At 40.4% G+C, this 26,949-nt stretch overlaps 1 protein-coding gene and 1 pseudogene across 4 annotated transcripts in view; one reads left to right on the top strand and one right to left on the bottom strand.

Moving 5' to 3' along the window:
• Positions 1-11,887: 11,887 nt before the first annotated feature.
• CDC7 (cell division cycle 7) overlaps positions 11,888-26,949 on the top strand; it is a 29,530-nt gene continuing 14,468 nt past the window's right edge. For 2 of the 4 annotated variants that reach the window (XM_070078052.1, XM_051857522.2), the window contains exons 1-6: positions 11,888-12,022; positions 12,643-12,815; positions 22,300-22,383; positions 22,696-22,831; positions 26,477-26,570; positions 26,656-26,798. In XM_070078052.1, coding sequence (XP_069934153.1) covers positions 12,701-12,815; positions 22,300-22,383; positions 22,696-22,831; positions 26,477-26,570; positions 26,656-26,798 — 572 coding nt within the window. In that variant the 5' untranslated portion in view covers positions 11,888-12,022; positions 12,643-12,700. The other 2 variants (XM_070078050.1, XM_070078051.1) reach the window with 2 other exon arrangements.
• LOC100356206 (histone H3.3A-like) lies at positions 14,407-14,945 on the bottom strand (annotated as a pseudogene).

Below are 26,949 nucleotides of genomic sequence, written 5' to 3'. Positions count from 1 at the left end.
CGGAAGAAACTCCTGGCTCCTGGCTTCAGATCGGCGCAGCTCCAGCCATTGTGGCCAGTTGGGGAGTGAACCAGCGGATGGAAGACTCTCTCTGTCTCTACCTCTCTCTGTAACTCTTTCAAATAAAATAAAATAAATCTTAAAAAAAAAAGACATTTCTCTAAAGAAAATATTTAAATGGCCAATATGCACTGAAAAGATGCTTACCATAATTAATCATTAGGGAAATGCAGATCAAAACCACAATGAGATACCACCCCACATCCATAGGATGACTACTATCAAAAGCAACACAAAATAGCCTAGAGGTTAAGACACCCACATCCCATATCTAAGTACTTGGGTTCAATTCCTGGTCCTGGCTCCTGATTCTGGCTTCCTGCCAACGTATATCTTTGGAGACAGCACTGATGACTCAAGGTATTGGGTTCTTGCCACCTACATGGGAGGCCTTGCTGGAGGTCCCAGCTCCCAGCTTCAGCTCCTGCACAGCCCAAGCCATTGTGGGCAGCAGGATAATGGGCCAGAAGACAGGAGCTCTTCTTTGTCTGTCTGTGTTTCTCTTTCTCTGTATCTTAAGTAAATAAAATTTAAAAATCAGGAAATAATAAATGCATCAAGGATGTGGAGAAATTGGAATTCTTGTGCAGTTGCTAGAATGTAAAATGGTACAGCTGCTGCGGAAAACAGTATGATGATTCTTCAACAAATCAAAAATAGAATTGTCACATGGTCTAGCAATTTCACTTCTGAGAATATAACCAAAAAACCTAAAAGAATTTGAAGAGATATTTATACAATCATGTTCATAGGAGCACTATTCACAACAGCTAAAATGTTAGCAACCCAAGTGTCTACTGATGGACAAATGGATAAAAAAGGTGTGACATATACATATAATAGGTTATTATACAGGCTTGAAAAGATGGAAATTCTGGTATTTGCTACAACATGGGTGAAACTGGAGGCCATTATACTAAGTGAAATAAGCTAAAGACTCAAATTTGTCACAAAAGAACAAATTTATATGATTCCACCTATATGAGATATTTAGAGTAGTCAAATTCATAATAACAGAAGATATAATGGTGATTTCCTCAGACTGAGGGAAAGGAAGATAGAGGAGTTATTGTTTAATGGGTACAGTGTTTCAGTTTTACAAGATGAAAAGAGTTCTGGAAGGAGTTGATGGGTGCCCAAAATAGGAATGTAGCTATCACTGAAGCATGCAATTAAAAATAGTTATTATGGGACATTTTTATAATATGTGTATCTTTCTCTGATAAAAAAAAAAAATAATGTTGGACATTGCGACACAGTGGGTTAAGCCATCACTTGGGATATCCACATCCTATACCAAGGCGCCTGGTTCCAGTCCAACTACTGCGTTTCTGATCCAGCTTCCTGCTAATGCATCCTAGGAGGCAGCAAATGATGCCTCAGGTGCTTGGGCCCCTGCCACTCACATGGGATCAAGTTCCTAGCTCCTGGCTTCAGTCTGACCCAGCCCTGTCTGTTGTGGGCGTTTGCAGAGTGACCCTGTTAATGGAAGATCTCTCTCTCTCTCTTTCTCTCTCTCTCTTTCCTCTCTCTCTCTCTCTCTCTGGCTCTGTCTCTCTCCCTCTTTCTCTCTCCCTCAATCTCTACTTTTTTGTAGATAAAAATAGAAAACATTTTTTAAAAATAGAAAAAATATAGCTGAGGTCTAAAATAAATCAAGACCATTGTCATCAAAGGACCCTATATTTAAATTCCAGCTATGCCACTTCCTTGCTTGTTGTCATCAGCAATTTACTTGGTCTTTTCTTACACTCATTTTCCTGATCTATTAAACAGGTCCAAAAAATTAAAGAATTAACAAGACAACATGCATAAAGATCTCACTACAGCCTGCAACACAGTGCCTATGACAATGCCTCTCATTGTACCAAGAATTCAAATACACCTCAAGTGAGATGGAGAGGGAACTGTGGAGATCTTCCCTTACAGCACCACCATCGAACTTTCCTAACTCTTGTTCAGGACCCCTGAGTGAAAGATAAGTCCTCCAGTATGATCCCTAGAATTTACGTCCCTCAATGCCAGTACTGTGTTCTTTTAAATGTAAGTGTCCATTTCCCTCAATATTCTAATGTAAGACTAGGTTTAGATATTAGTTACCTGCTTCAAGTCCAGCTGGACCCTGAGGAAGGGGTTGGAGGCAGAACAGCTTATCTCAGTTCACTCTCAACTATTTGCCAGATTCTTAAAAACTAACAGGCCTGTTAGAGGCGCAGTAGGCCACAAAGAAAGTAATGTTGGAGCCAGTGTTGTAGCATAGTGGGTATAGCTGCTGCCTGCAACGCCAGTATCCCATATGAGTGCTGGTTTGTGTCCGGGCTGCTCCACTTCTGATCCAGCTCCCTGCTAATGGCCTGGAAAAAGCAGCGGAAGCTGGCCAAAGTGCTTGGGTAACTGCCACCCATGTGGGAGACCTGGATGAAGCTTGTGGCTCCTGGCTTTGGCCTGGCTCAGACCTTGCCGTTTGCAGCCATCTGGGAAGTGAACCAGTGGGATGGATGATCTCTCTCTCTCTCCCTCTCTCTCCCTCTCTCCCTCTCTTTCTCCCTCTCTGTCTGCAGCTCTGACTTTCAAATAAATAGAGAAATCTAAAAAAAAAAAAAAAAAAGCTACAACACAGAAAGGACAAATTTATTCCTTTGATCCACTCATTAGAATCTCTCATCTGGTTATTATTACTTCAACTGCTTTCTCTAGAAAAGGCAATGGCATTTGGTTATCACTAGAAACAACATCTTTGTGATCAAATTAGCAATGATGAGCATAGGATCGCTACTATTGCTGTCTTATAAACCTTGATGTCATACATCAACAAACTGGCTATTTCCTGCCCTTTCACCATCTCTCAAATAAACAGAAAATAGAAACAGCCTGTGGGCAGTGTAAGATCTCACAGAGGAAAAGACTCGAAAAAACTGAAGTTCTTCTGAAACAGACTAATTCAGATAACTTCATGTCCTTTCTTACTCACTGGCTTGCTTGATATTGCTCTCTCACTAAGCAGTTATCTATCAACTAGCTCACCCAGTTTGTCGCCTCTTCCTCTTACAGAGTAGTTTGCTTCTTACAATCTCCCCAAAGTGACCACAACAAAACTCAAGCCTATATTTTTTCTTTCCCACCATTTGGTTTCCTTACCTGCTTCAAGAGCTTAGAGCTTTATAGTGCTCACTTTGAGAACAGCACGCGAGAACTTTCATGATGCAGCCCCTGTTTATTCGCTAGCTTGACTCCTACTAATCTTTCTCTCCTATATGTGCTGATGTAATGCCAAACAAATCATAGCTTCCTGGACACATCTGTCTGTTCCATTCCTGCCACAATGCCTAAGAGAGTGTCTTTTCCTTCCCCTATTTCCCTGTTGAACTATTGATTTTTTAAAACTCTCCTTGGACTTCAATTTCCATAGAAAAAATTCTCTAAGAGTTCAGCACTCCCTCTTTTGTGCAGTTATTCCATTTTATTCATACATCCAACAAATTCAACATTTCATAAATATTTCCTGACTAGTTAATATGTATCAAGTATTGCTCTAGGGAGTTTCATTATCATCCTTGTCATTGTGGTTAATACTAACAAAGAGTTCACAACGTGCCAGGCACTCTTCCAATCTAAACAGTAGACATTATTAATTAATTGACCTAAGCAACAACTCTATGAGGTAGCTACTTTTCGAATTACCACTGTTGAAATGAGGCAAGTGAATCCCAGAGATGTTAGGTAACTTGCCCACAGTCAACCAATTTTAAAAAGCATACAGGGGATGGCCCTCTTCCCTACCCTAATAGCAATCATATTTCCAGTGAGAAAGACTGACATTAACAAGTAGATCATCTTACAAATAAAAGCAAAGTGTAGATTGCTATGGAAGTGTGCATCCTAGGAGTCAGCCTATCCAGATGATGAGGCTGCCCAACAGAGATGTTCAGTGCAGACTTCGGAAGGAGGAACAAACATGAAATCCACTTCAAAGCCCAGATAGACATCAAGTGACTAGAGAGAGGAGAATGCCTTTTATCCATCTCCATATTACTGGTACCTATTGTATTTCTAGGTGCAGCAAGTGTGAGAGGCATCTACTGAATGAATATATAAATTAAAAGTGGTAGATATCTATGAACTCTGTCAGAAGCTTCAAGCATCATTTGTTATGTGTAACAATACTGCCAGACGGTTATCTTTCCTTTTCTCATCACTAATTGATAAATCAAGCATTGAAATTTTGTGAATTTCAAATTTCCTTGGTATTCCACTGCAGTTTCAAAATTGACTCCCAGCATCTAGGATTTTATGATTAAAATTTATTTCAAAATTAAGAAATTATTTAAGAATCAAAGTGATCTTTTAAAAAAAGATTTATTTACTTATTTGAAAGGCAAAGTTACAGAGAGAGGGGAGTGAGGTAGAGAGAAAAAGGAAGATCTTCCATATGCTGGTTCACTCCACAAATGGCCATAATTGTGGTAGGGTGAGGTGTTGGGCCAGGCCTAAGATAGGAGCCAGCAGCTTCTGCCAGGCCTCCCATGAGGGTGGCAGGGACCCAAGGACTTGTGCCATCTTCTTCTGCCTTCCCAGGTGCATTAGCAGGGAGCTGGATTGGAAGTGGAGCAGCTGGGACTCAAACCAGCACCCTTATGGGATTTCTGCACTGCAGGCAGCATTTTAATCTGCTGAGCCACAGTACCAGCCCCAGAACCAAAGTTTTCTGTCCTATGTGTATGATGAATGGCTAATGCTTCATATTATAATCTGGGGATTTTTTTTCAGTTACCTATTGCCTGAATGGAAATTTTATGTTCATATTCAAAAGCTATATGTTTGCTGAATTTTTACCCTGGGTGGCCCATCTTTGGGAAGTTTCTAAGAAATGCTTCAGCTATTCATTATAGCTCAATAGTAGAGGTAAGGGTCCGTGTTTAGTCTAGAAAGAGTGCTACCACCTGCTGGTTCCCTCCCCAAGTGCCCATAATAGCCAGGACTGTGCTGGGCTAAATTCTGGAGCCAGGAATGCAATCCAGGGATCCCATGTGGGTATCAGGAACTCAATTACTTGAGCCATCATCTGCTGCCTCCTAGAGTCTGCATTGGCTGGAAGCTGGAGTTAAGAGCTGGAGCTGGGAATTGAACCCACACATTCTGATGTGGGGCACAGGGATCTTAACCACTTGGCTAAATGCCTACCCTTGAACTTAGCTTTTAATCCATTTTCTATGAATTCTTGAAGTACTCTCCTATAGCAGAGAAAAAACAATGACTATGTAAAATAATAGTTTTGAATCCATCTTCCAAGGTAAGAGATAGGGAATGAAAAAGAAATTGAGTAAGAAAAGGAAAAGTGGAAGAAAAGAGAAATAACAAGTAAAAAAAACACCTATGCTCTTTTAATCTTAGATTATTCTAAATGTTGTATTGGGAAAGGAAAAAAGGAAATGAGAGAGGACATAGGGATCCTTGAAACAGTATAAGGACAGAGGTCAGTAGGCTCTGTCCACTGGAGGGGGGATCTGGAAGACTTTAGTGGCAAATGACCAGGAGTTGCTTAGAGGAAAACTGACTCCTTAGGCCTAGGAAGGTGCCCATCCCTGTTTTTCCAGAATTAGGGACCAGGGCTGGAGAATGGGTATTTCATCAGTAACAAGTGCTGCATAAGACACCTCCCTGGACCTTTTCATGATCCTGGAAAATGCTGGAGGCAGTTGCAGAGAGTGAATTTCCTTACATCTCAATAGAATGGTAGCTCAGAGTTGAATTAAATTTGATTCAGATGAATTGATAAACTGTAATTTTTGAACAACTGAGTTGGAAATTGAACTTGCCTGGTTGGTTCGCACAACAGTAGATGAGTAGAGACTTTTAATTCTAGTTTTAATGCCATGTCCATTAAAGAGGAGAGAAAATTAGGGGAATGATTAGCTGTTCTCTACCTGGGTGGGCCCCTGGTATAGACAGAACCAAATCCTCATAAGGCTTTAACCTGCTGCGCCACAGCGCCGGCCCCTTCAACATCCTTAAATAACAATTATTAATTCAGCAGTGAATCACCTCCAATCTTAGTGAAGATATAACTGCAATCAACCACTTAAAACCTAAATTCAGGGCAGGCATTTTGGCATAGCAGGTTAAGCTGCCACTCGGACTGCCTGCATCCTACATTGGAGGGCTGGTTTGAGTCCTGGCTCCTCTGCTTTCTGTCTAGCTTCCTGATAATGTGCCTGAGAAGCATGGGAAATGACCCATATGCTTGGGTTCCTGCCACCATGTAGGAGACCTGGACTGAGTTCCAGGCTCCTGGCTTTACTCTGGCCCAGCTCTGACTGTTTTGGGCATTTGGGGAGAGAACCAGAATATGGGAAATCTCTGTCTCCTTCTCTGTCACTCTTTCAGATACGTAAATAAATTTTAAAAAAAAATTAAATTCTCATTCTTCATTAATTCTATAGCCATTTGTTAAGTCCCTATTGTGTGCACAGCAATGTGCCCAAGGTACTGTGATAGGATCATGGGGAAAGAGAGAACATATCTGCTATAAATTAAATGAGCTAACAGTGTCAGGCCTATTTAGCTAAGGACTTTATAAGCTTTATGTCACCTTATCTACGTTAATCCCTATTAAAAAAAAAAAGCAAACATTTTGTCCATTTTACATTTGTGAAATATAGAGAACATCAAAGATATTCAGTGACTTGTCCAGGTTACATCGTTAGTATAAAGCTTAAAAACAATTCAAGACACAAGATGCAGTCATTCAAAGAAGTATTAACTGTGCACTTAATATGAAGTATACCAAAAAGAAGTTAAAGACTATAAAAATTATATGATTAAAAGGTGGAAATAACTTTTTTAAAAAAGATTTATTTATTTGTTTTGAAAGGTTACAAAGAGAGAAAGAGAGAGCGAGCGACATCATCCATTAACTGGTTCACTCCCCAGATGATGGCAATGGCCAGCACTGGGCTAGGCTTAAGCCAGGAGCCTCCCATGTGGGTGAAAAGGGTCCAAACACTTGGGCCATCCTCTGCTGCTTTTTGCAGGTCACTAGCAGGGAGATGGATCAGGAGTAGAGCAGCTAGGACATGAAGTGGCACCCATAAGGAATGCTGGCATCAAAGGTGGCATAACACCATCCCTGGAAATAACTTTGGCAAGGTTTCTAACAACAGGCCTTATAGATTGATGTGACCTATTTCTAAATCAATGGTTCTCACCCTTGGTTACACATTAAAATCAGATGGAAGACCTTTAAAAGATTCTGATGCTTGGGTTCCAAACCCTAAAATTCTGATGTAATTGATCTGGAGTGGCATCCTGGGATTACAAGTTTAACAACTTCTCAGGTGATTCTAATGTGCAGGAGTGATTGAGAACCTGTGCTTTCAAACAGGGCTTTTGAGATTTTAATGTGTGCATGAATCAACTGGGAATCCCACTGTACTGTAGAATTGGAGTCAGTAGATCTGGGGTGGTTTTGTATTTCTTCCTTATGCCTGTGTATTGAAATGCAGGCATGCATGAAGTGCTAGAAAGAGCCATAGAATCCAAAGGAGGGGATATTCCTTACCAACTGACAAGAAAGTATTTTAGGTAATATAACTGGTATACCCCTGCCTGAGACTAGGTTATGGAGTCAGGAAAATATGACCTTTTCATAACAAAACAGATTTTTGGGGGCAGGCATTTGACCTAATGTAAATTAAAATGCTGGTTGGGATTCCCACATCCCATATCCGAATACCTACGTTAGATTTCTGGCTCCCTCTCTGCCAAAGATCTCATCTCACATTTTACTAAGAACATTGATGTGATCAGGCAAACTACCTTGTCTTCCGACCCATACACAAACCACTTGCCTCTTAATTTATTTTTTGTCTTTCTCACTTCTTAAAAGGATGGGAATCGGGGTTCTTTTTTAAAGGCCCATCCACCTCCTCATGCTTTGGATCCGTTCTTTCAACTCTTCAATAATTTCATCCCTGGAAGTATTTCCTTTGTCTCCAATATCAATAATTTCTCAGGCACATCATTCCCATACTCATATAAGCATTTATCTGCCAAAACAACAACACGAACCACAAAAAACTTCCCTTGCTCTACCTACGCCCTCTAGCCACCATCCTGTTTCTTTGTCCCTCACCCCACCCCAAAGAAAAAAAATCAACCAAACAAAGAAACCTCATGAGTTGTCTCCACTTCATATCTGTGTTCTTAACTGAGTTCTTCAATACAATCATTCTGCCTTACTACTCTAAAATTGTTCCTGCAAAAGCTCTCATGACTGCCTCTGGTCAATTCTGTGTTCTCTCTACTCTCTGTGCAGCTTTTGCTATAGTTGTCCATGACCTTCCAACTGTAAAACCTTCTTTGCTTGACATCTATGATGTCACCTTTTAACCTCATGAGCTATTTCTTCTCAGTCTCTTGCTATCTCTTCTTCCTCCTCTGCTGAATTTGGAGATACTTGAAGTTATCATAGCCCAGTACTCTATCTATATATAATCTTTGCTTAAATAATGTAATGCAGGCCAAGACTTTAAGTTCCATCTATAAACATCTATAATTGCCAAATATATTCCAGACCAATATATTCATCTGGTAATTTGACATTATCACTTGTGTATGTAATGGGTAATGCTCTCCAAAGATGACCAGGAATGTATTTGTAGCTGAACAAGTTGTTTTTTTTTTTAATTTTTTTATTTTTTTTAAATATTTATTTATTTGAAAGACAGTTACAGAGAGAGAGGAGAGGCAGAGAGAGAGAGAGAGAGAGAGAGAGGTCTTCCATCGATGGTTCAATCCTCAAATGGACACAATGGCCGGAGCTGCACTGATCCGAAGCCAGGAGCCAGGAGCTTCTTCTGGGTCTCCCACATGGGTACAGGGGCCCAAGGACTTGGGCCATCTTCTACTGCTTTCCCGGGCCATAGCAGAGCTGGACAGGAGGTGGAGTAGCCAGTACTAGAAACGGCACCCATATGGGATGCCAGCGCTTCAGGCCAGGGCGTTAACCCACTGCGCCACAGCACCGGCCCCAACAAGTTGGGTTTATTACTTGATTCAGAGAGAGCACACACTATAGGGAACCATGGTATATATCATAAAGTGTTAGGAAGGACTTGTGGGGCTGGCACTGTAGTGCAGTAGGTTAATCCTCCACCTCCACCTGTGGTGCTGGCATCTCATATGGGTGCCGGTTCTAGTCCTGGTAGCTCCACTTCCTTTTTTTTTTTTTTTTTTTTTTAAGATTTATTTATTTGCTTGAAAGTCAGAGTTACACAGAGAGATAAGGAGAGGCAGAGAGAGAGAGAGAGGTCTTCCATCCGCTGATTCACTCTCCAATTGGCCGCAACGGCTGGAGATGAGCCGATCTGAAGCCAGGAGCCAGGAACTTCTTCTGGGTCTCCCATGCGGATGCAAGGGCCTAAGTGCTTGGGAAATCTCCTACTGCTTTCCCAGGCTATAGCAGAGAGCTGGATCAGAAGTAGAGCAGCCGGGACTTGAAGCAGTACCCACATGGGATCCTGGCACTGCAGGCGGAGGCTTTACCTGCTATGCCACAGCGCTGGCCTCAGCTCCACTTCTGATCCAACTCTCTGCTGTGGCCTGGAAAAGCAGTGGAAGATGGCCCAACCGCTTGGTCCCTGCATCCTCATGGGAGACCCAGAAGAAGCCCCAGGCTCCTGGCTTCAGATCGGCTCATCTCCAGCCATTGCAGCCAATTGGAGAGTGAACCAGTGGATGGAAGACCTCTCTCTCTGTCTCTCCTCTCACTGTCTATAACTCTACCTCTCAAATAAATAAATAAATCTAAAAAAAAAAAAAAAAGGAAGGACTTGTGATAGGATTTGGGCTTGTCTTAGAGGGATCAAAGAGGATGGTCTTGGCTGTGGATTAGAAACTGTAAGGAAGCAAGGGTAATTCTATACTTGGATATTTTAATGTTTTATCTAGAAGAAAGGAAGACTAGACTAAAACTAAGATTGTCACTGATTTAAAAAAGCAGCAGTCACTCGTATTAGCTCAGAAAAGGGGATGTTTGGTCATTTTTGTGGCTTGAACAATGTTTATACTTTTTTCTGTATTCATACATGATTACAATGATTTTAGTTTTGTCTTGATCTATCATTGTCACAGAGTGGCCTTGTCTGACATTGACATTCTGCAAAATTGTTAGTTTGACTAAACAACACCAATTCCTATTGTGACTGCCAGGCCAGCTCATGGCAATATTAAACTAAGCTGGTATTCCAGGCCATCTCCCACATGTCAAGGTCTGTTTTCCTACTTCCCAGCATCCATACTGGAATTCTCCGTTTACTCCTCCCACCTCCCACCTGTTTTACAGCTTTTCCTTCTATATGGCACCATCATCCATACCTGTGCTCACCAAAACCCCAGACCCACTGTTGATCCACTTCTGTTGATGCTGCTCTTTTCCTTATCCTCCACAGCCAGTCACCAGATCCTAATGTCTTCTTTCCTCTATTTCTTCTACCATCTTTCTGGTACAAACCACCATTACTGTCTTCTTAACTATGCAGAAGACAGGCACTTGGCACAGTGGTTAAAACGCAGTTTGGAACACTTATACTCCATATTGGAGTAGTTGGGTTCAAGTTCCAGCTACAAATCTAATTCCAGCTTTCTGCCAATGCTCACCCTGGGAGGCAGCAGGTGATGGCTCAAGTACTTGGCACATTTACTACGTACCTCCCACAGAGAAGACCTGAATTGAGTTCAGGGTTCCTAGCTTTGCCCTGGCCCATTAACTGCTGTCATGAGCATTTGGGTGATGAACCAGGAGATGAAGATCTGTGTCTCTCTCTCTCTCTCTCTGCCTTTCAAACAAAACAAATAATTTAAACTTGAAGTAGCCTCCAATTTTCTCTGCTTCCACTCTTGCTCCTCTACAATTTGCTCTCCTCATAATAGGCATAAATCAGTTTGTATCACTCCCTTGCTTTAAAACTTTCTAATGGATTCCCAGTGTATTGGGAATAAAGGCCAAATTTCTTGGCATTTTTCAAAGCCACATGTAGTCTAGTTTCTTACTAACAACTCTCTGTCTTCATCTTTGATTATCTTTACTTTCTCTCTGCTTCTTCCTCTGCCCTGCCCTTTGTCTCCCCTCAGGCAATACCAAGCACATCCCTATCTCTGGACTTCCTCTTCCATCTGCCCTACCTCTTCTGGGTCTGTTTCTGAGGGGACCTTCCCTGACCATCACATCAAGGTACCACTTTCCTGGCGACTATCACATTTTTCCATTGGAGACCTAATCAAATATGCAAGAACAGTGTTCATTTACTCCTTCGTTTGTTGTCGCCACCACATGGGAATTTAGCTTCATAAAGGGATGGTGGTCTGTCTTGGTCCCATTGTAATTCCAGCCCCTCAAAATCTGTCGCACCTTAAGGCCAAAGAGTCAATATACTCTGAACTGCTGAGTGCCACTGTGCTTATTTCTACTGATTCAGTTGTAAAGAATCTAATTACATTTTCCGTTTGTTTTTAAGAAAAGTAGGGTACTCAAAAAAAATGAAGTAAAAAAAGGAGTCAAAAGAATGTACTTTTTATCCCTGGAGTGCCTAATGTCATAAATGGCCACAGTATACACGGATATGTCAGAATGCCGGATCTTGAGGTTTTTCTTTTTCTGAAGTACATTCTTTCCTGAAAATAACGCTGGGCCCTTGGCCTACGGTTCACTCTGTAGTTTAGTAAAGGGTTATCCTGGCGTAACCGCTTTCTCAGGCGCCGCGATGCAGAGGCGGCCGCTTGACTCGTGCGCAAGCGCGCTGCAGCCGGTCCACGGCGCCGAGAGTTGTAGAGCGCGCGTGCGCCGGCAGAAGCAGCGAGGCGGGAAGTGTCGCGCAGGCGCGTTTGGCCAGCTCGCTAGGTTGGGAGCTCTTGGAGGCGGTGACCCAGCCACCTGGGAGCCCTAGAAGTCGAACTCCCTTAAACCGTGAGTTTCCGACTGTTTGTTCCATGGCGCGGGATTGTGAGGGATTAGAAACGAATTCCGGGCCGTGCCTTCGGTTTTGTCGCAGTGCTGCTCCCCGGCGGAGCCCTCCGACCTGCGGCGGGAAAGTCGCGCGCCTGCGCACTAAGCATCCCGTTCGGTCTCGCGTCGGGTGGGGGTGGGGGGTCTTCGCCCGGCGCTCGCGGCCCTCCGCCGGCGCCCGCTAAGGAAGCCATTCATTGCCCCTTCCCTTCCTCCGTCCGGCGCTCGCGGCTACTATCTCCTCTGTTCTCCACCAGCTTGCGTGGCTCCCTGAACGAGTGTCCGGGCGCTCCCTTTCAGGGGTCAAACGATGTCTCCCTCCGTTGTCTTGCTCGGGACAAACCGTCCCGCGGCTCACGCACGCCCCCTCCCCCACGGCCCCGCTGCCCGCTGCCCGGGCCCGCGGCTGCTCGGGCTCCCCCGACTGGAAACGCTGCCTCCCGACCCCTGCTGGCGTTTCTGGACGGGGACCCTAGGGATGGTCACGGTTGGTTTTTTGGGGATTTGGACTTAGGGCGCGTTTTGAAGTGCCTGCCCCTTCGAGTGCTTGCTTCAGTGAGTGATTTCTTCACCCTCTCCAGTGCTCTCCCTGCGGCCATGACCCCCTAGCCGGCACCTTGGCATCCCACTTGTTTGGTGATGGAGGCGACATTGGAGATTCAGATGGAGGAGCCAATGGCCTTTTCTTCCTCCTGTGACCGGCTTCAGGCTGATGGCTCGTTAAAAAAACGTGAGCAGAATTTTAAACTGCCAGGTATGTGTAATTCCAATGACATACAGTTCCCAAAATGTGCGGGCAGCCATTCTGTATTTTCTGTTGCTTTTGGAAAAAATCACATTGACTCTTTAAAGTGAGTTGTATGTTGATTTAGGAGCATTTTACCAATCAGCAAAAGTTTCATAAGATATCTAGAATTAGATTGCATTTGAGCAGGTTTGGGGTCCAACCATGCCATTATACAGTCTAACTAATACTAAATACTGCTAACTTGAGTAAGACGTCAGAAGCCTGTTGATGCCCGGATGAGAATTTCTCTTCTACACCTGTTGGCCAGTCTCTCGTCATATTGCATTAAGCTTGGTTGGAAATCAACACTGAAGGGATTGTCACGGAAGAATTCCAAAGCAGAATTCAGTGGCAAAAATAAATATAACAAAAAATATATAAATATATATATAACAGTAACAAAGCAGTACATGTCATTGAACTTCATGAAGTGTTGTTTGACCATACCAAAGACCTTGAGGAGAGGCTCCAACAGCACTGTGTTTTGTACACTAAAATCTATACTTTCATTCCTGCTCCAGCACTGTATATGGTACATGGTGGGCATTTAACAAATATTTGTTAAATAGTGGAGTGTCTAGTTCTATTCTTTTTCTCATAAAGGTGTCTAAAACCTTTTCCATCTTGATCTTAAGTGAATTTAGTGCTTGTCCAAAAGATGTTAACTTTTACCTTTTATTCATGATACATACATAGTTTACACACTACAAAATAGATTGTAACCCCAGCCTTGAAAAATATATTGGATACTTTTCTTTCTGCCTAAAAACTAAACTCTTCTTTGGTATCAAAATGGGTACCCTTCTAGGTCTCCCTGTATTTGGTCATGAGAGTCACTGTTACCCCCATATCTACAGTTAAAACTCAGTGTTGTCTTCATTTTATGCCTTGTATTTACTCACCTATCTAGTCACCCAGCTTTGTCTTCCTTCTGTTTAATATGTATGGCATTGCATCTCACCACTCCCATTTCTAGCACATTAATTCATTTTTACACTTTGTTCCTAAAGTATAATGAAGTTCCCTGCTTAAACTGTTGGCTTTGACTTCTGTTCATCCTCCAGTTCATCTTGTACACTCCTACTGAAATAATCTTAAAATACATGGCTTTCATGAATGTGGTCCCTGTTCCTTCCTTATCAGTCATTGGATACAAAATCCAATCTAGTAATACAATAATGTGTTGTTTAACATTCTGTGTTTTCTTAAGTTCCCTTTAATTAAGTAGAATGTGTGGACAAATCTGACTTGTTTTAGCATTATGTTCAGGAGAATCCAACTCAGGCTATTCTGAAAATCTGTTAGGAAATAAAGAATGGAGTGAATTTTATTCCAAATATCAAAAGTTTTGTAGCTTTTTTTTTGTCCAGAAAAATTTAACAGGTTTATTTATAATTGTTATAAAGTTGAACTGCTGAAACTTGTTCACTGAAACATTTTGACTTGCATTAATGCTTTACGTCCCCGCACTTATATTAAAAATCCACACACAAATGAAAATGGAAAAACTGCCAATACCTGATTTCTGTCCCCTATTTTCCACTCGCAGTCATATACTTAGGTACCTTTTGACCCCATGGGAAAAAATATCTAACGTTCAGAACTACCAATAACAGGAAGAAGAGAAAAAAAATTTTTTTGAGAATGAAATGTTTCCCGTCATAGTGGATTCTTAAGCACGTTCTCCACGTATGCGGCGTGCTAGCTGGATGTCTTTTGGCATAATTGTTACACGTTTGGCATGGATAGCACACAGGTTGGTGTCTTCAAAAAGGCCAACCAGATAGGCCTCACTTGCCTCCTGCAAAGCACCAATAGCTGCGCTCTGGAAGCGCAGGTCTGTTTTGAAGTCCTGAGCGATTTCTCGCACCAGACGCTGGAAGGGGAGTTTGCGAATAAGAAGCTCAGTGGACTTCTGATAACGTCTGATTTCACGAAGTGCCACGGTACCAGGCCTGTAACGATGAGGTTTCTTCACCCCTCCAGTAGAGGGCGCACTCTTGCGAGCGGCTTTTGTAGCCAGTTGCTTCCTGGGTGCTTTACCACCAGTCGATTTGCGGTAGTCTGCTTTGTATGAGCCATGGTATAAAGACCTCCTTACTTACCCCCCTCCTCCTTCGGCTGGAGCTCGGCAAGCGAGAGGCGGCGCTGGCGTTAGAGAGCGATGGCCAAGTTTTGTAGCTTTTACATAACACATTGGACATTATAAATAGTACCAATGATAATTTATAAAACATGCCAAAATGTCATTCATGTGGTTCTTTTTAAAAATGACCCTTAGTAAAAGCTAAGGTTATATGAAAGGCGTAACTTCAGTAAGGAGTAAAGTTGATGAGGTCCAGGCACATCACTGTCTCATGATCTACTCTGACTGGCTTTCTCAATTAGATCAAGAGACAGTGATGTGCCTGGACCTCATTAACTTTACTCCTTACTGAAGTCATGTTTTTTATTGGATAGTGGAATTTTTATCTATCTATCTATCTATATATATATCTTTGCATTCTTGGTAGCTAGCAATGTCGAATATAGTAAATGTTTGAAAATATTTGAATGACTAATTTAATACAAGGATATAAAGTTAAATTCTTAGTGTAATAGATGATTAGCTTAGCCCTTTGATTTGGGATACTTGTCACATTTTTCAAATTTTTCAAATTATATATACTTTTATTGAAGAAAATTAGGAAGTATAGCAAGCCAAAATAAGGAAATATTATCCAACTGTTTAAATATTGCCAGTGTTAACATTTTGTTTTGTATTGTGTATCCATATGGAGATAAAAAAATTAAATTGAAATTGGTATCAATTTGTTTCTAATCCATTTTTTGCTAAACATATCTTCAAACATTTCTTGTAAGTACTCTACAACTTAAGTTCCATTACCTAGTATGTTATAATTTATTTGACTTGTCTTGTTGGCCCTCTACATCAGTTTGCATTTTTTTCTATTAAGAAAAATGCTGCAGTGCACAAAGTACCTGGCATAGTATTAGGTCAAATATTTATTCTTGTTTCAGCGAGCTTTTCCCCCCATATGTATCTGCAATATGCCAAGCATACTGAGAAAAATCTTTTCAATGAAAAAATAAGCATAAACTACTTATAAACAATATATACATATATATTACTTATATATGAGTATATTTATAAATATATGTAATAGTAATGCATATTACATATATATTATTTATATATTTATACTTGTATACTGAGTGTATCCTTTGTACTGTATATTGTATGGATGCCCTTAACTTTTGCTTCTAAAATGTATTATAGCTACCATCTTGGATTTTCTGGAAAAAATCTGGTTTATACTTACTATTATAATGTAATTATTAGCACTCCCTTTCACTTTCAAGAGTATCGCAGTTGGGGTTAAATTATATGAGAAATCTTCAGAAAGTTCATGAGACATGCACATTATCTTTTAATTCCACTTTGACACAAATTTTTTGAATTTTTTAATTATTTTAATCATTGAATCATTTAACTTTTTAAGATTTTTTTTTTTTTTTTTGAAAAGTAGAGTGACACATCTTTGATCCACTGGTTTACTCCCCAAATGGCTGCAAAGGCTGGACTGGGCCAGGCCAAACCCAGGAGTCTAGAATTACATCCAAGTCTCCCTTATGGGTGGCCCAAATTTGGGCCCAGATGCTTAGGCCATCATCTACTGTTTTCCCAGATTCTTTAGCCTAAAGTTGGATCAGACATGGAGCAGCGGGACTCCAACCAGCGCTCTGATAGGGAGTATGGGATGTCATGACAAGGAAGCAGAAAGTACAAAGGCTGTGAGATAGGAGTGTGCTCAGCATTCAAGAATAGCCAGGAGGCAGGAGGGACCAAAGTTGTGGTGCAGTGGGTTCAGCTGGCACTTGTGGCACTAGGCTTCGGTGTGGCCCAGCCCTAGCTGTTGTGGCCATTTGGGGAGTAAACCAAAAGATGGAAGATCTGATGCGTGGCTAGAAAGAGAAAGTGATGAGAGTAAAGTCAGTGATGTGAAGTGACTTTTATATGGAGTCAGATGGGAAACCATTAGAGGGCTTGAGCAAAATATATGACTATATATATAGTGACTTAGCTTTAATAGAATAATTGTGGCTGCTTTATTGCAAATGTAAGCAGGGGGTGTAGCTAAGGAAGTTGTTGGTATAATAAACCCAACTTGGATGTATTACATAGCAGAAAACAGCATTTACTTAAAATTTCAGAGCAGAAGCCTAGATTTTTGTGACTATGGTATGGGCATTTATATAGTTTTGTTGTTGTTGTTGTTGTTTTAGCACATCAGACTTTTCAGGGTCTTCTCTCAATCCTCAAAGTCTGTATTCATTTGTCTCTGTCTTTAAGATTTTCCACCTTTTGATATGAAAACCCTTTTCTTTTTACTCTGACCTTGCACTTCAGAATCTGAGGAATATTGCATTGTCTTTGTTGCCAGGAAATTTTATTGTTTAATCATGTCACAGCTTTCCATGGTGACAGGTAACCTTAATATGAAAATTTTTGAGTTTGTAAAGAAGTATATAGTATCTGAGTAGCAGTGTGCAAGCACATTAAGTTTACATGTTTACTTGTATGGTTTGTGCATTATAACATTTTCTTTTCTTTCTTTCTTTTTTTTTTTTTTTAAAGATTTATTTATTTGAAAGGCAGAGTTACAGAGAGAGAGAGAGAAAGAGAGGTCTTCCATCCGATGATTCACTCCCCAGATGGCCGCAACGGCCAGAGCTGTGCCGATCCAAAGCCAGGAGCCAGGAACTTCTTCCAGGTCTCCCATGCAGGTGCAGGGGCCCAAGGTCTTGAGCCATCTTCTGCTTTCCCAGGCCATAGTAGAGAACTGGATCGGAAGAGGAGCAGCCAGGTCCCAAACCGGCGCCCATGTGGGATGCCAGCACCGCAGGCAGCGGCTTTCCCCACTATGCCAGTGCACCAGCCCCGTTTATAGAATTTTCTTATTACGTATATTTGCTTCTTATGATTTCTACCAGTTAACCAATATCTCTACTAATAACTGCAAACTCATGCTTATGCAAAAGGAAGTTCCAAAGTGTTGAACTCATAGAAGAACATCGACTATATTGTACTTGGAAGGTAAAGTTCATCTGATCCAGTACCTTTGTTGTATAAATGAAGAAACCAAAGTCTCGTGCTGTTTATGACAGGAGTTGAATCTAGATCTTTAGATTCCAAGTTTCCTCTGTATATCAATGCTGTCCAATAGAAGTTTCCCTGATAATGAAAATATTCCTGTACTGTCTCATGTAGTTAATACAACTGAGGAAAACAATTTTTAATTCTGTTTAATTGTAACTAACAAATAGCAACATGAAACTCTTGGACAGCAAGACTGTTATCAATAGAAAGCTTTCAGTATTATTAATCACATAAATATGCATATAAACACTTGGATACATTTAATAATAAACACTACAAACAGTGCTACAACATTTCCTCATGGGGCAGGCATGGTGGTATTGGGGACCCTAGTATCCCCTATCAGCGTACCCGGGATTGAGTCCTGGCTGTTCACTTCCAATCCAGTTTCCTGCTCATGCCCCTGGGAGGTAGCAGATGATGGTTCAGGTCCCTGAGCCCCTGCCACCCATGTGGGTGAGCCAGATGGGGTTCCAGACTCCTGGCTTCAGTGTGGCACAGCCTCAGCTGTTGGGGCATTTGGGGATAGAACCAGCACATGAATGATCTCTCCTGTCTCTCTGCCTTTCAAGTGAATAAATAAAACTTCTTGAAGTGTTGTTATTTTTAAACCCCCGAAAATCACCATTATTTTATGTTCACATCAGAAATGCTTCCAGTTAGAGTATGTCACCATGTTTTCTTATCGCTCAGAATTTTTTTGCACCAAAATAAACTTAAGGGTTAAGTGAATGCTCTGATTTTCTTCAAGTCACTGACACCTATTCACAGTTTTGATGCTGACAGTTATAAAATGCATCCCAATTCCAGGGCTTGTATAATTGTCTTAGAACCAAAGAAATGGGATATCAAATAGAACATACTATTTTAATACCTATTTATGGTACTTTTCCTTTGACGCTATGGAATTTGAAGCTGACTGGAATTGATACTCATTAGGAAAGATTGTAATTAACTATGGTAACTGTGACTGTTAGAAAGTTGTTTTGGCTTCCAGAGTAAAGTACTATTGTAGTTGGTAAGTAAGGTAACTAATAACTGTCTTTGGCTTCATTCTGTAGTGATTTCTAAACTTTCTTTTTACAGCTCTCAATGCCCATAATGATATCAGTGATTCATTTATTCAACAAACGTGTCAGGCACTGTTCCAACTAGGAGCTGAGAATACTATGGTGAACTATATAGAAAGGGAATCTGTATGGCTGGAGCTTGTGTTCTAATAGGAGGAGACAGACAGTAAACAAATAACAGTGGAATAACAGTGAACAGGGTAATGGAAGGAATGGAAGGAAAGCTAATTTAAATAGGATATCAGAGGAGACTGACACTTGAGCTAGCCCATAGCTCCAACAGTATGAACTGTCACTGTCATTTATTTAATATATACTGTGTGCCAGTTGTGTAAAAAGCTTTAACACATAGATAGTCCCAGGCATACGAAGCTTCAACTTAAAATTTTCCAGCTTTATAATTTTTGGCTTTATGTTAGTGTGAAAATGATATGTGTTCAGTAGAAACTGTAGTTTGAATTTTGATCTTTTTCCAGGCTAGTGATAGGCAATATGATACTCTCTTGTGATGCTATGCAGTGCATCAAGCTGCAGCTCCCAGTTGCCAGGAGGCCACACAAATAAACAGCTGATACTGTATAGGATGTGTGGGGAATGTGCAGCCCACAAGCTGCCTGCAAAATCATTTGGTCTAGCCCTGCCAAGGCAGCTACAGGCGGAACTTGAAATTCTATAAATCTATAGCAGGCTAATTTGTAAGTTAATGATTTTGTATGGCTCCCAAATGATGTTGTAAATATACAAGTGGTCCATGGCAGAAAAAGGTTCCCCACCTTCACTTTACAATGTACTTTGTTGATAAGCTGTGATGTTTGGTAGGTTAGATGTATTAAATGCATTTTCAGTGTAAGATACTTTCAGTTCACAGTGGACTCATCAGGACATAACCTCAGTGTACATCAAGAGGCATCTGTACTTATGGTATTTAATCCTTAAAGTATTGCAGTGGCATTGGCACCATTATTACTCCTTTTTGTAGATGGAGAAACTAAGGTTCAGAGAAGCCGTGTGCACAAGGAGGGTCATGCTGGCTAATAAATACTGGAGCCTGAATTCTAACACCCCCCAACCCCACTCTACCCACTCCTAACTGATGCACGTAATTGCTGTGTTACATTGCCTCTTGTGTTGAAATCCATGAAAGTCTTTGTCCAGTATACCTGTGAAATATGACATGGAAAGGTTGGGGTAATTTCACTTCTTCCCATTTCCATAGATGGGTAAATACAGAAGAAATGACATTGGACCATGTCTTTTTGGCCTATTATTTAGTCTCTAGCTCAAAATAATTTCTCCTCCCCTTTAATCCCAACCTCTATTTAAAAGTTTCCAGTGGCTTTTGTTTGTATTCTCTGCCCTTCCCTTCCCCAGCTGTGTTGTATTTCATTCTCTCCTTGCCCTCCTCCATTCCCTAATCATGTATTTCTTTTTCCATTTCTGTGTCTTTACATACATAACGTAGCTCCTTCCTAAACTGTCTTCCACTTTTGCTACTTGGTGAATACTGCAGAACACAGCTTAACTCTGACCTGAAAACTTCTGGTACTTTCAGAAGTGTTTGTTCTCTGCCCCCACCCTTCTATTTAGTCAAATATAGGTTCTTCTATTACAGTTATCATTGCATTCTATTACCATTACCATTGCATTAAGGGTGATAATGGCTGTCTTTACTAGACTGAGCTCCTAGAGAACAGTGGCGTACCACTTTTGTTCATTTTTTTAAATATGTCCATTGATGAGCGTTTTTCAAAAGTGTATTAAATGAATGAGTCTGTAGGCAGCAGCAGTACTTCTGTGAAATTGGGTAAATGATTTAACTCCCCGAGAAATGGTTTCTTAATCTGAAAAATCAGGATAATAATTCCTGTTCTGCTAAATCACAGAAATTGAACAACTGAAAAGATAATGCATGTAAGAGTGCTTTGAAAATGTCTTGTCTGTTATACTTTGTGGCATATTGTAACTTTTTTTTTTTTTTTTAATTTGACAGGCAGAGTTAGAGAGAGACAGAGAGAAAGGTCTTCCTTCCGCAGGTTCACCCCCCACATGGCCACTACAACTGGCGCACTGTGCCGATCTGAAGCCGGGAGCCAGGTGCTTCCTCCTGGTCTCCATGTGGGTGCAGGGGCCCAAGCACTTGGGCCATCCTCCACTACCTTCCCAGGCCACAGCAGAGAGCTGGACTGGAAGAGGAGCAACCGGGACTAGAACCCGGCACCCATATGGGATGCCAGCACTGCAGGTGGAGGATTAACCAAGTGAGACACAGTGCTGGCCCTGGCATATTATAACTTAAAATAGCTTGGCCTAAATATGGTAATAAAAATCTTGGGCCTTTAGATATATTATTACCTCCCATTGTTTTAACTATGTATATTTTTGTAAAGAGCTGATACTGATTTAAAAGTAGCAGTTTACATGAACTTCAGTAGACCTCTGAATTCAGTACATAAGACATTTCCAAGCCTGTAATATTTTTTTTTTATCCTTGGGGGAGAGTTTTCAAGAACATGGTATTGCATCCTGCCATGCCTTCTGGTGATCACAGCACAGATTGTTCAGTTATTTTAATTTACGTTCTTCATTGTGCTGTATTTTATGTAATAACAGTGTATATTCATATAAATTCAGTGTAGTAGAAATTTGGTGTATTTAGTTCTGGGACTGTCATTTTTGTTACTTCAAGAAATATGTATGGGCTGGGATTGTGGTATACCAGGTTAAGCCTCCACCTGTGACACTAGTATCCCATATAGGCCCCGGTTCATGTCCTGGTTGCTCCACTTCTGATATAGCTTCCTGCTAATGAGTCTGAGAAAGCAGTAGAAAGATGGCCCAAGTCCTTACACTTCTGCCACTCACATGGGAGACTCAGATGAAGCTCCTTGTTTCTGGCGTCAGCCTGGTCTAGCCCTGGCTAATGTAACCAACTGGGGAGTGAACCAGCAGATAGAAGCGCTCTCTTGCTCGCTCGCTCTCTCTTGCTCTCGCCCTCTCTGTCTCTCCTTTTCTCTATGTAACTCTGTTTTTCAAATAAATAAATTAAGAAAAAAGTATAAATTATAACAACTTTATAGAGTTTTAGTTATAATTTTGAGATTTATTAAAACTTTTCATTTGTAATACTCGTATCTTAAAGTTTATCTCTTTGAGTTTTTTTAATTTAAGTTATAAAAAAACTCTCCTTGATTGTAACCATAAATTTTTGTTTCCTTGATAGGTGTTAAAAAGGATATTGAGAAGCTTTATGAAGCTGTTCCACAACTTGGCAATGTGTTTAAGATTAAGGACAAAATTGGAGAAGGTAATTTGGGGGTAAACTTTCTTATCTGTGTAAGTTCTTTTCCCTTTTCCTTGAGCAATTTTGATTTTCATTATTTTTAAATTGAAAAATATACTGCTTTTTAAATATTATGACCATGATTATATTACTAATTATGGTAATAGATTTTCTTTTTTTCCTCCTGGGAAGAATGAAAATGTAACTGATATTTACAGTAAAATGAACACGCCTGTTTTAATCTAATACCATTACAATTTCTTTGGTATATTTTAGCATTTTTTCATTAACATCTTAAAACCAAATACTGAAAAACCTAATAAATTGTTTTTATAGGCACTTTCAGCTCTGTTTATTTGGCCACAGCACAGTTACAAGTGGGACCTGAGGAAAAAATTGCTCTGAAACACTTAATTCCAACAAGTCATCCTATAAGAATCGCTGCTGAACTTCAGTGTCTAACAGTGGCTGGGTAGGCAATTTAAAGACATTTTAATTGTACTGACCATGTGACTTGCAATATTTTAAAGTAGATGAATAGGGCTGATGAGATTGTACATGAATCAAGCTTATTTTTTTAGTTAGGTGTTTGTGATTTACTAGCACTTTTTTCAACCTTGCAAAGATTAATTAAGTTTATATTCTTTTAGAGTGGATTTCCTTTGAGCTCAGTTTGGCTTCCTGTTCTTTCACCACTTAGTTAATATTCCTGCCAAATCATAAACTTTGGTATCCATGGTTTATATTTTTTTTAATGTGGTAATCTGGTATTTCACATCTACCTAACTTTGGATGGACTCATCTCATATTTTGATGAGAATAACAGAATTACCTCTCTGATAAATCATTTCTATCAACATATGGACGCAATCTAATATCTAGTGGCTTCTGAACTTTCCTCTCTCGTCCAGTTGCTCCATTATTTCTTTGCTCTCTTTTACTCTTCCTCAGATACTATTCTGCATTTCCATATGACTTATGGTAATGATTTCCTAAAGGATGTGTCTAGTCTAAGGTCTTTTAACTGCAGATATTTCCAAATGGATGCTTGATAAATACCTCAAACCTAATGTGCCAAAAAAGCAAAAATTTTTTTAAGAAAATACTATTTTATAAATACTAAATACTATTTTTTGACTTTTCTAAATATTTTTTCCTAAATACTATTTATTTGAAAGGCAGAGAAATATCTTCCACTCACTGGTTCACTCGTCAAGTGCCTGTAACAGCCATGGATGGGCCAGGCCAAGCCAGCAGCCTGGAACTCAGTATAGATCTCACAGATGGATGACAGGGACCCAGCTACTTGACCCATCACCTGCTGCCTCACTACCTTAATCCAAGGCTAGACTACTACTCTTGCCTGTGTCTTTTGTGCCCCCTTATCCTATCTTCATACAGTCGTCAGAGTGAGCTTTATATTCTGTAACATAATTTAGACAATGTGAGTTCTGCCACCTAAAATTTTTCTGTGGTTTCCTAATATAGTTTAAGGGAAAAGAAGTCATTCCTTTATCATGCCGGTCTTCCCGACTCTTCCCTGTGCTCCGGTTTCTTTAGTTCCTCCAATTTATCTTAAGAGCTTACTTTCTTTAAGGCCACTCATTCCCAAACTCTTTGTCCATGCAAGAAGAACTCTCTGGTCTTCAAATGCTGTTATCTCTTATTTCTGCTGTAGGCAAGAGTGACATTGTTTCAAAGATGCCTTGGATTAAATTTGATTCTCCTATATTGATATATGTGTGTGTGTGTGTGTGTGTGTGTGTATGTAGGAACTTTAGGCTTTTTCTAAGCCCCGTACTGTAGTCCATTATTTATCATCTTGTTTGTTGCCCATTGTTCTACTAGATAGTTAAGTTCTCTGAGGACAGAAATTGTATTAATTTTACTTATCATTGCATTCCCCATGTCTAACATAGTGTCTCCAAATAATAGTGCCCACTAATTTCTTATTAAATCAATAAAAGAATGAGCCTGTTTCTTTGATTCACCCTTCTCTGTACTTGGTGTCTCTCTACCCCTTTTTCCTTTCTCTGCATTTCAGAAATGTGCATGCTAAAAACGTCTTCCTCTGGTCTTGCAATGCAGTTGGCAAATTGTCTTTGTGCTCTGCTTTGAACACTATCCTGGTTGCTTTCCTTAACTCCTATTTTGCTTCTTTCTTTCCATTTAATTGCTTTTAGAAAAATTACTAGTTTCCCTGTCACTCCAAAAGCCTTTACTCAGTCCTTATCCTCTGACCTCCATTTTGGGGGCTCCTTTCCAACTCCTTACTTTGTTATCCTTCCTTATTTTTACTTTTTACCATGAGACTTTTTCCAAAACTCATTTTCTCTTCTCTGTTTATGTTCACAGCTTTTGGATATTGCTTCTTTGTAAGTTTTCTCGCTTGACTTCCCAGTTAAGATTTAGTCCTGGGGGCCAGCATTGTGATGTAGCCAATTAAGCTGCCGCCTGCAGTGCTGGCATCCTATATGGGTGCCCATTTGCACTTCCAATCTGGCTCCCTGCTGATGGCCTGGGAAAGCAGTAAAAGGTGGCCCCAGTGCTTGGGCCTCTGCCACCCATGTGGGAGACCCAGAAAAATCTCCTTGCTCCTGGCTTTAACCTGGCCCAGCCTTGGCCATGTGGCTATCTGGGGAATGAACCAGCAAATGGAAGATCTCTGTCTCTCCTTTTCTCTCTAACTTTGTCTTTCAAAGAAATAAATAAAATATTAAGAAAAAAAGATTGGGGCGGGTATTGGCATAGCTGGTAAAGCCATCACCTGTAGTGCCAGCATCCCGAACGGGCACCAATTCATATCCTGGCTGCTCCACTTCCAATACAACTCCCTGCTGATGGCCTGGGAAAAACAGTAGAAGATGGCCCAAGTGTTTAGACTCCTGCCACCCATGTGGGAAGCCAAGATGAAGTTCCTGGCTCCTGGCTTCTGTCTGGCCCAGCCCTGGCCATCACTGCCATCTGGGGAGTGAACCAGCAGATGGAAGATGTCTCTCTCTATATATAACTCTGCCTTTCAAATAAATAAATACATCTTTAAAAAATTTAAAATATTTAGTCCCATATCTAAATTTTTCTTTTAAAATGATGAATTGTTGGTGTTGTTTGTTTGCTTGTTTTACTTAATTTTTTTGGCATCTACTTATTACAGTCAGTATCAAAATCATGGAAATCAACATTATTCCATTTTCCTTACCCGTTAAGAAACATTGTGATTAAGAACATTGGTTAGGAATAAACTAACAGGATTCAACTTGTAACTCAAGGGGCAAGTTTTGGCCTCGTGACTAAGGTGCTGGTTGAGATGTTTGCCTCCGATGTTGGAGTGCGTGGGTTTGAGTCCATCTCCATTGCCAATTGTAGCTTCTTGCTAAAGTGCACCCTGGGAGGCAACAGGTGATGGCTCAAGTGCTTGGGTCCCTGCCACCTATATGCGAGGCCTAGACTGAGTCCCAGCCTGACACAGCCCCAGCCCTTGTAGGCATCTGGGAGGTGAACGAGCTCTCCCTCTGTCTGTATCTCTCTCTCCTGTGCCTCTCTAAATAATTTTAAAAGTTTTTTTTTTTTTTTTTTTTTTTTTTTTAAGTCGTGGCTCCGAGACTTACTAGTTTAATGACCTTGGACAAGTTCTTTAACCTCTCTGTGCCTGTTTCTTCATCTGTGAACATGGAAAGAAATAGTAGCACCTTCCTCGTAGGGTTTCTTTGGAGAGTAAGTGAATTTGTTGTGGTAGATACGAAGTACTTAGATCAGAGCTAGTTGTGTAGTAAGTGTTCAATTAATGTTACCTGGAATGAACGTACTATTCTTACCATCTTATCTGCTACCAAATCTCAATTCATTCTTGTTTATCTTTTCCTTCTTTTTTCGCCACTTCTAATTACCTCATATTTGAATTATTATAGTGACCTCATAGCTGATAACAATTTTTATTTTAAAAGAATGCTTGCTTTCTTATCCAAGTGAGTTAAATGTTATACTATCTTGTGATGATTTAAGTCAGTTTTATACTGCATGCATGCATTGTTAAAGTTATATTTTTTTAAAAAAAGATTAAGCTGTAATGATTCAGTTTGATCTTTCCTCTAAAGCTCACTGAACTTTTTTCCACTAGGGGGCAAGACAACGTCATGGGAGTTAAATATTGCTTTAGGAAAAATGATCATGTTGTTATTGCTATGCCATACCTAGAACATGAGTCTTTTTTGGTAAGTTTTAATATTTCTTGAATTTTTATTAGCTAAATATTTAATTGAAAACTATCTTATGACCCTATTTATAACTTTATTTTAGGACATTTTGAATTCTCTTTCCTTTCAAGAAGTACGGGAATACATGTTTAATCTGTTCAGAGCTTTGAAACGCATTCACCAGTTTGGTATTGTTCACCGTGATGTTAAGCCCAGCAATTTTTTATATAATAGACGCCTGAAAAAGTGAGTATGAAGAGTTCCTAGATAATACTTTCACTTCAATGAATTTGTGTGATAGGGTCCAGCCCTTAGACATACACTTCAGCAGTCACGTCCAAATCGTTTCTTTCTTTGTGATTAGGAAAGGAAAATGCAGAGAAGATAACTTTGTATT

The sequence above is a fragment of the Oryctolagus cuniculus genome, chromosome 7 (assembly GCF_964237555.1).
Source record: "Oryctolagus cuniculus chromosome 7, mOryCun1.1, whole genome shotgun sequence".
Classification (NCBI taxonomy): Eukaryota; Metazoa; Chordata; class Mammalia; order Lagomorpha; family Leporidae; genus Oryctolagus; species Oryctolagus cuniculus.
This window is presented reverse-complemented; position numbering and strand designations above follow the sequence as displayed.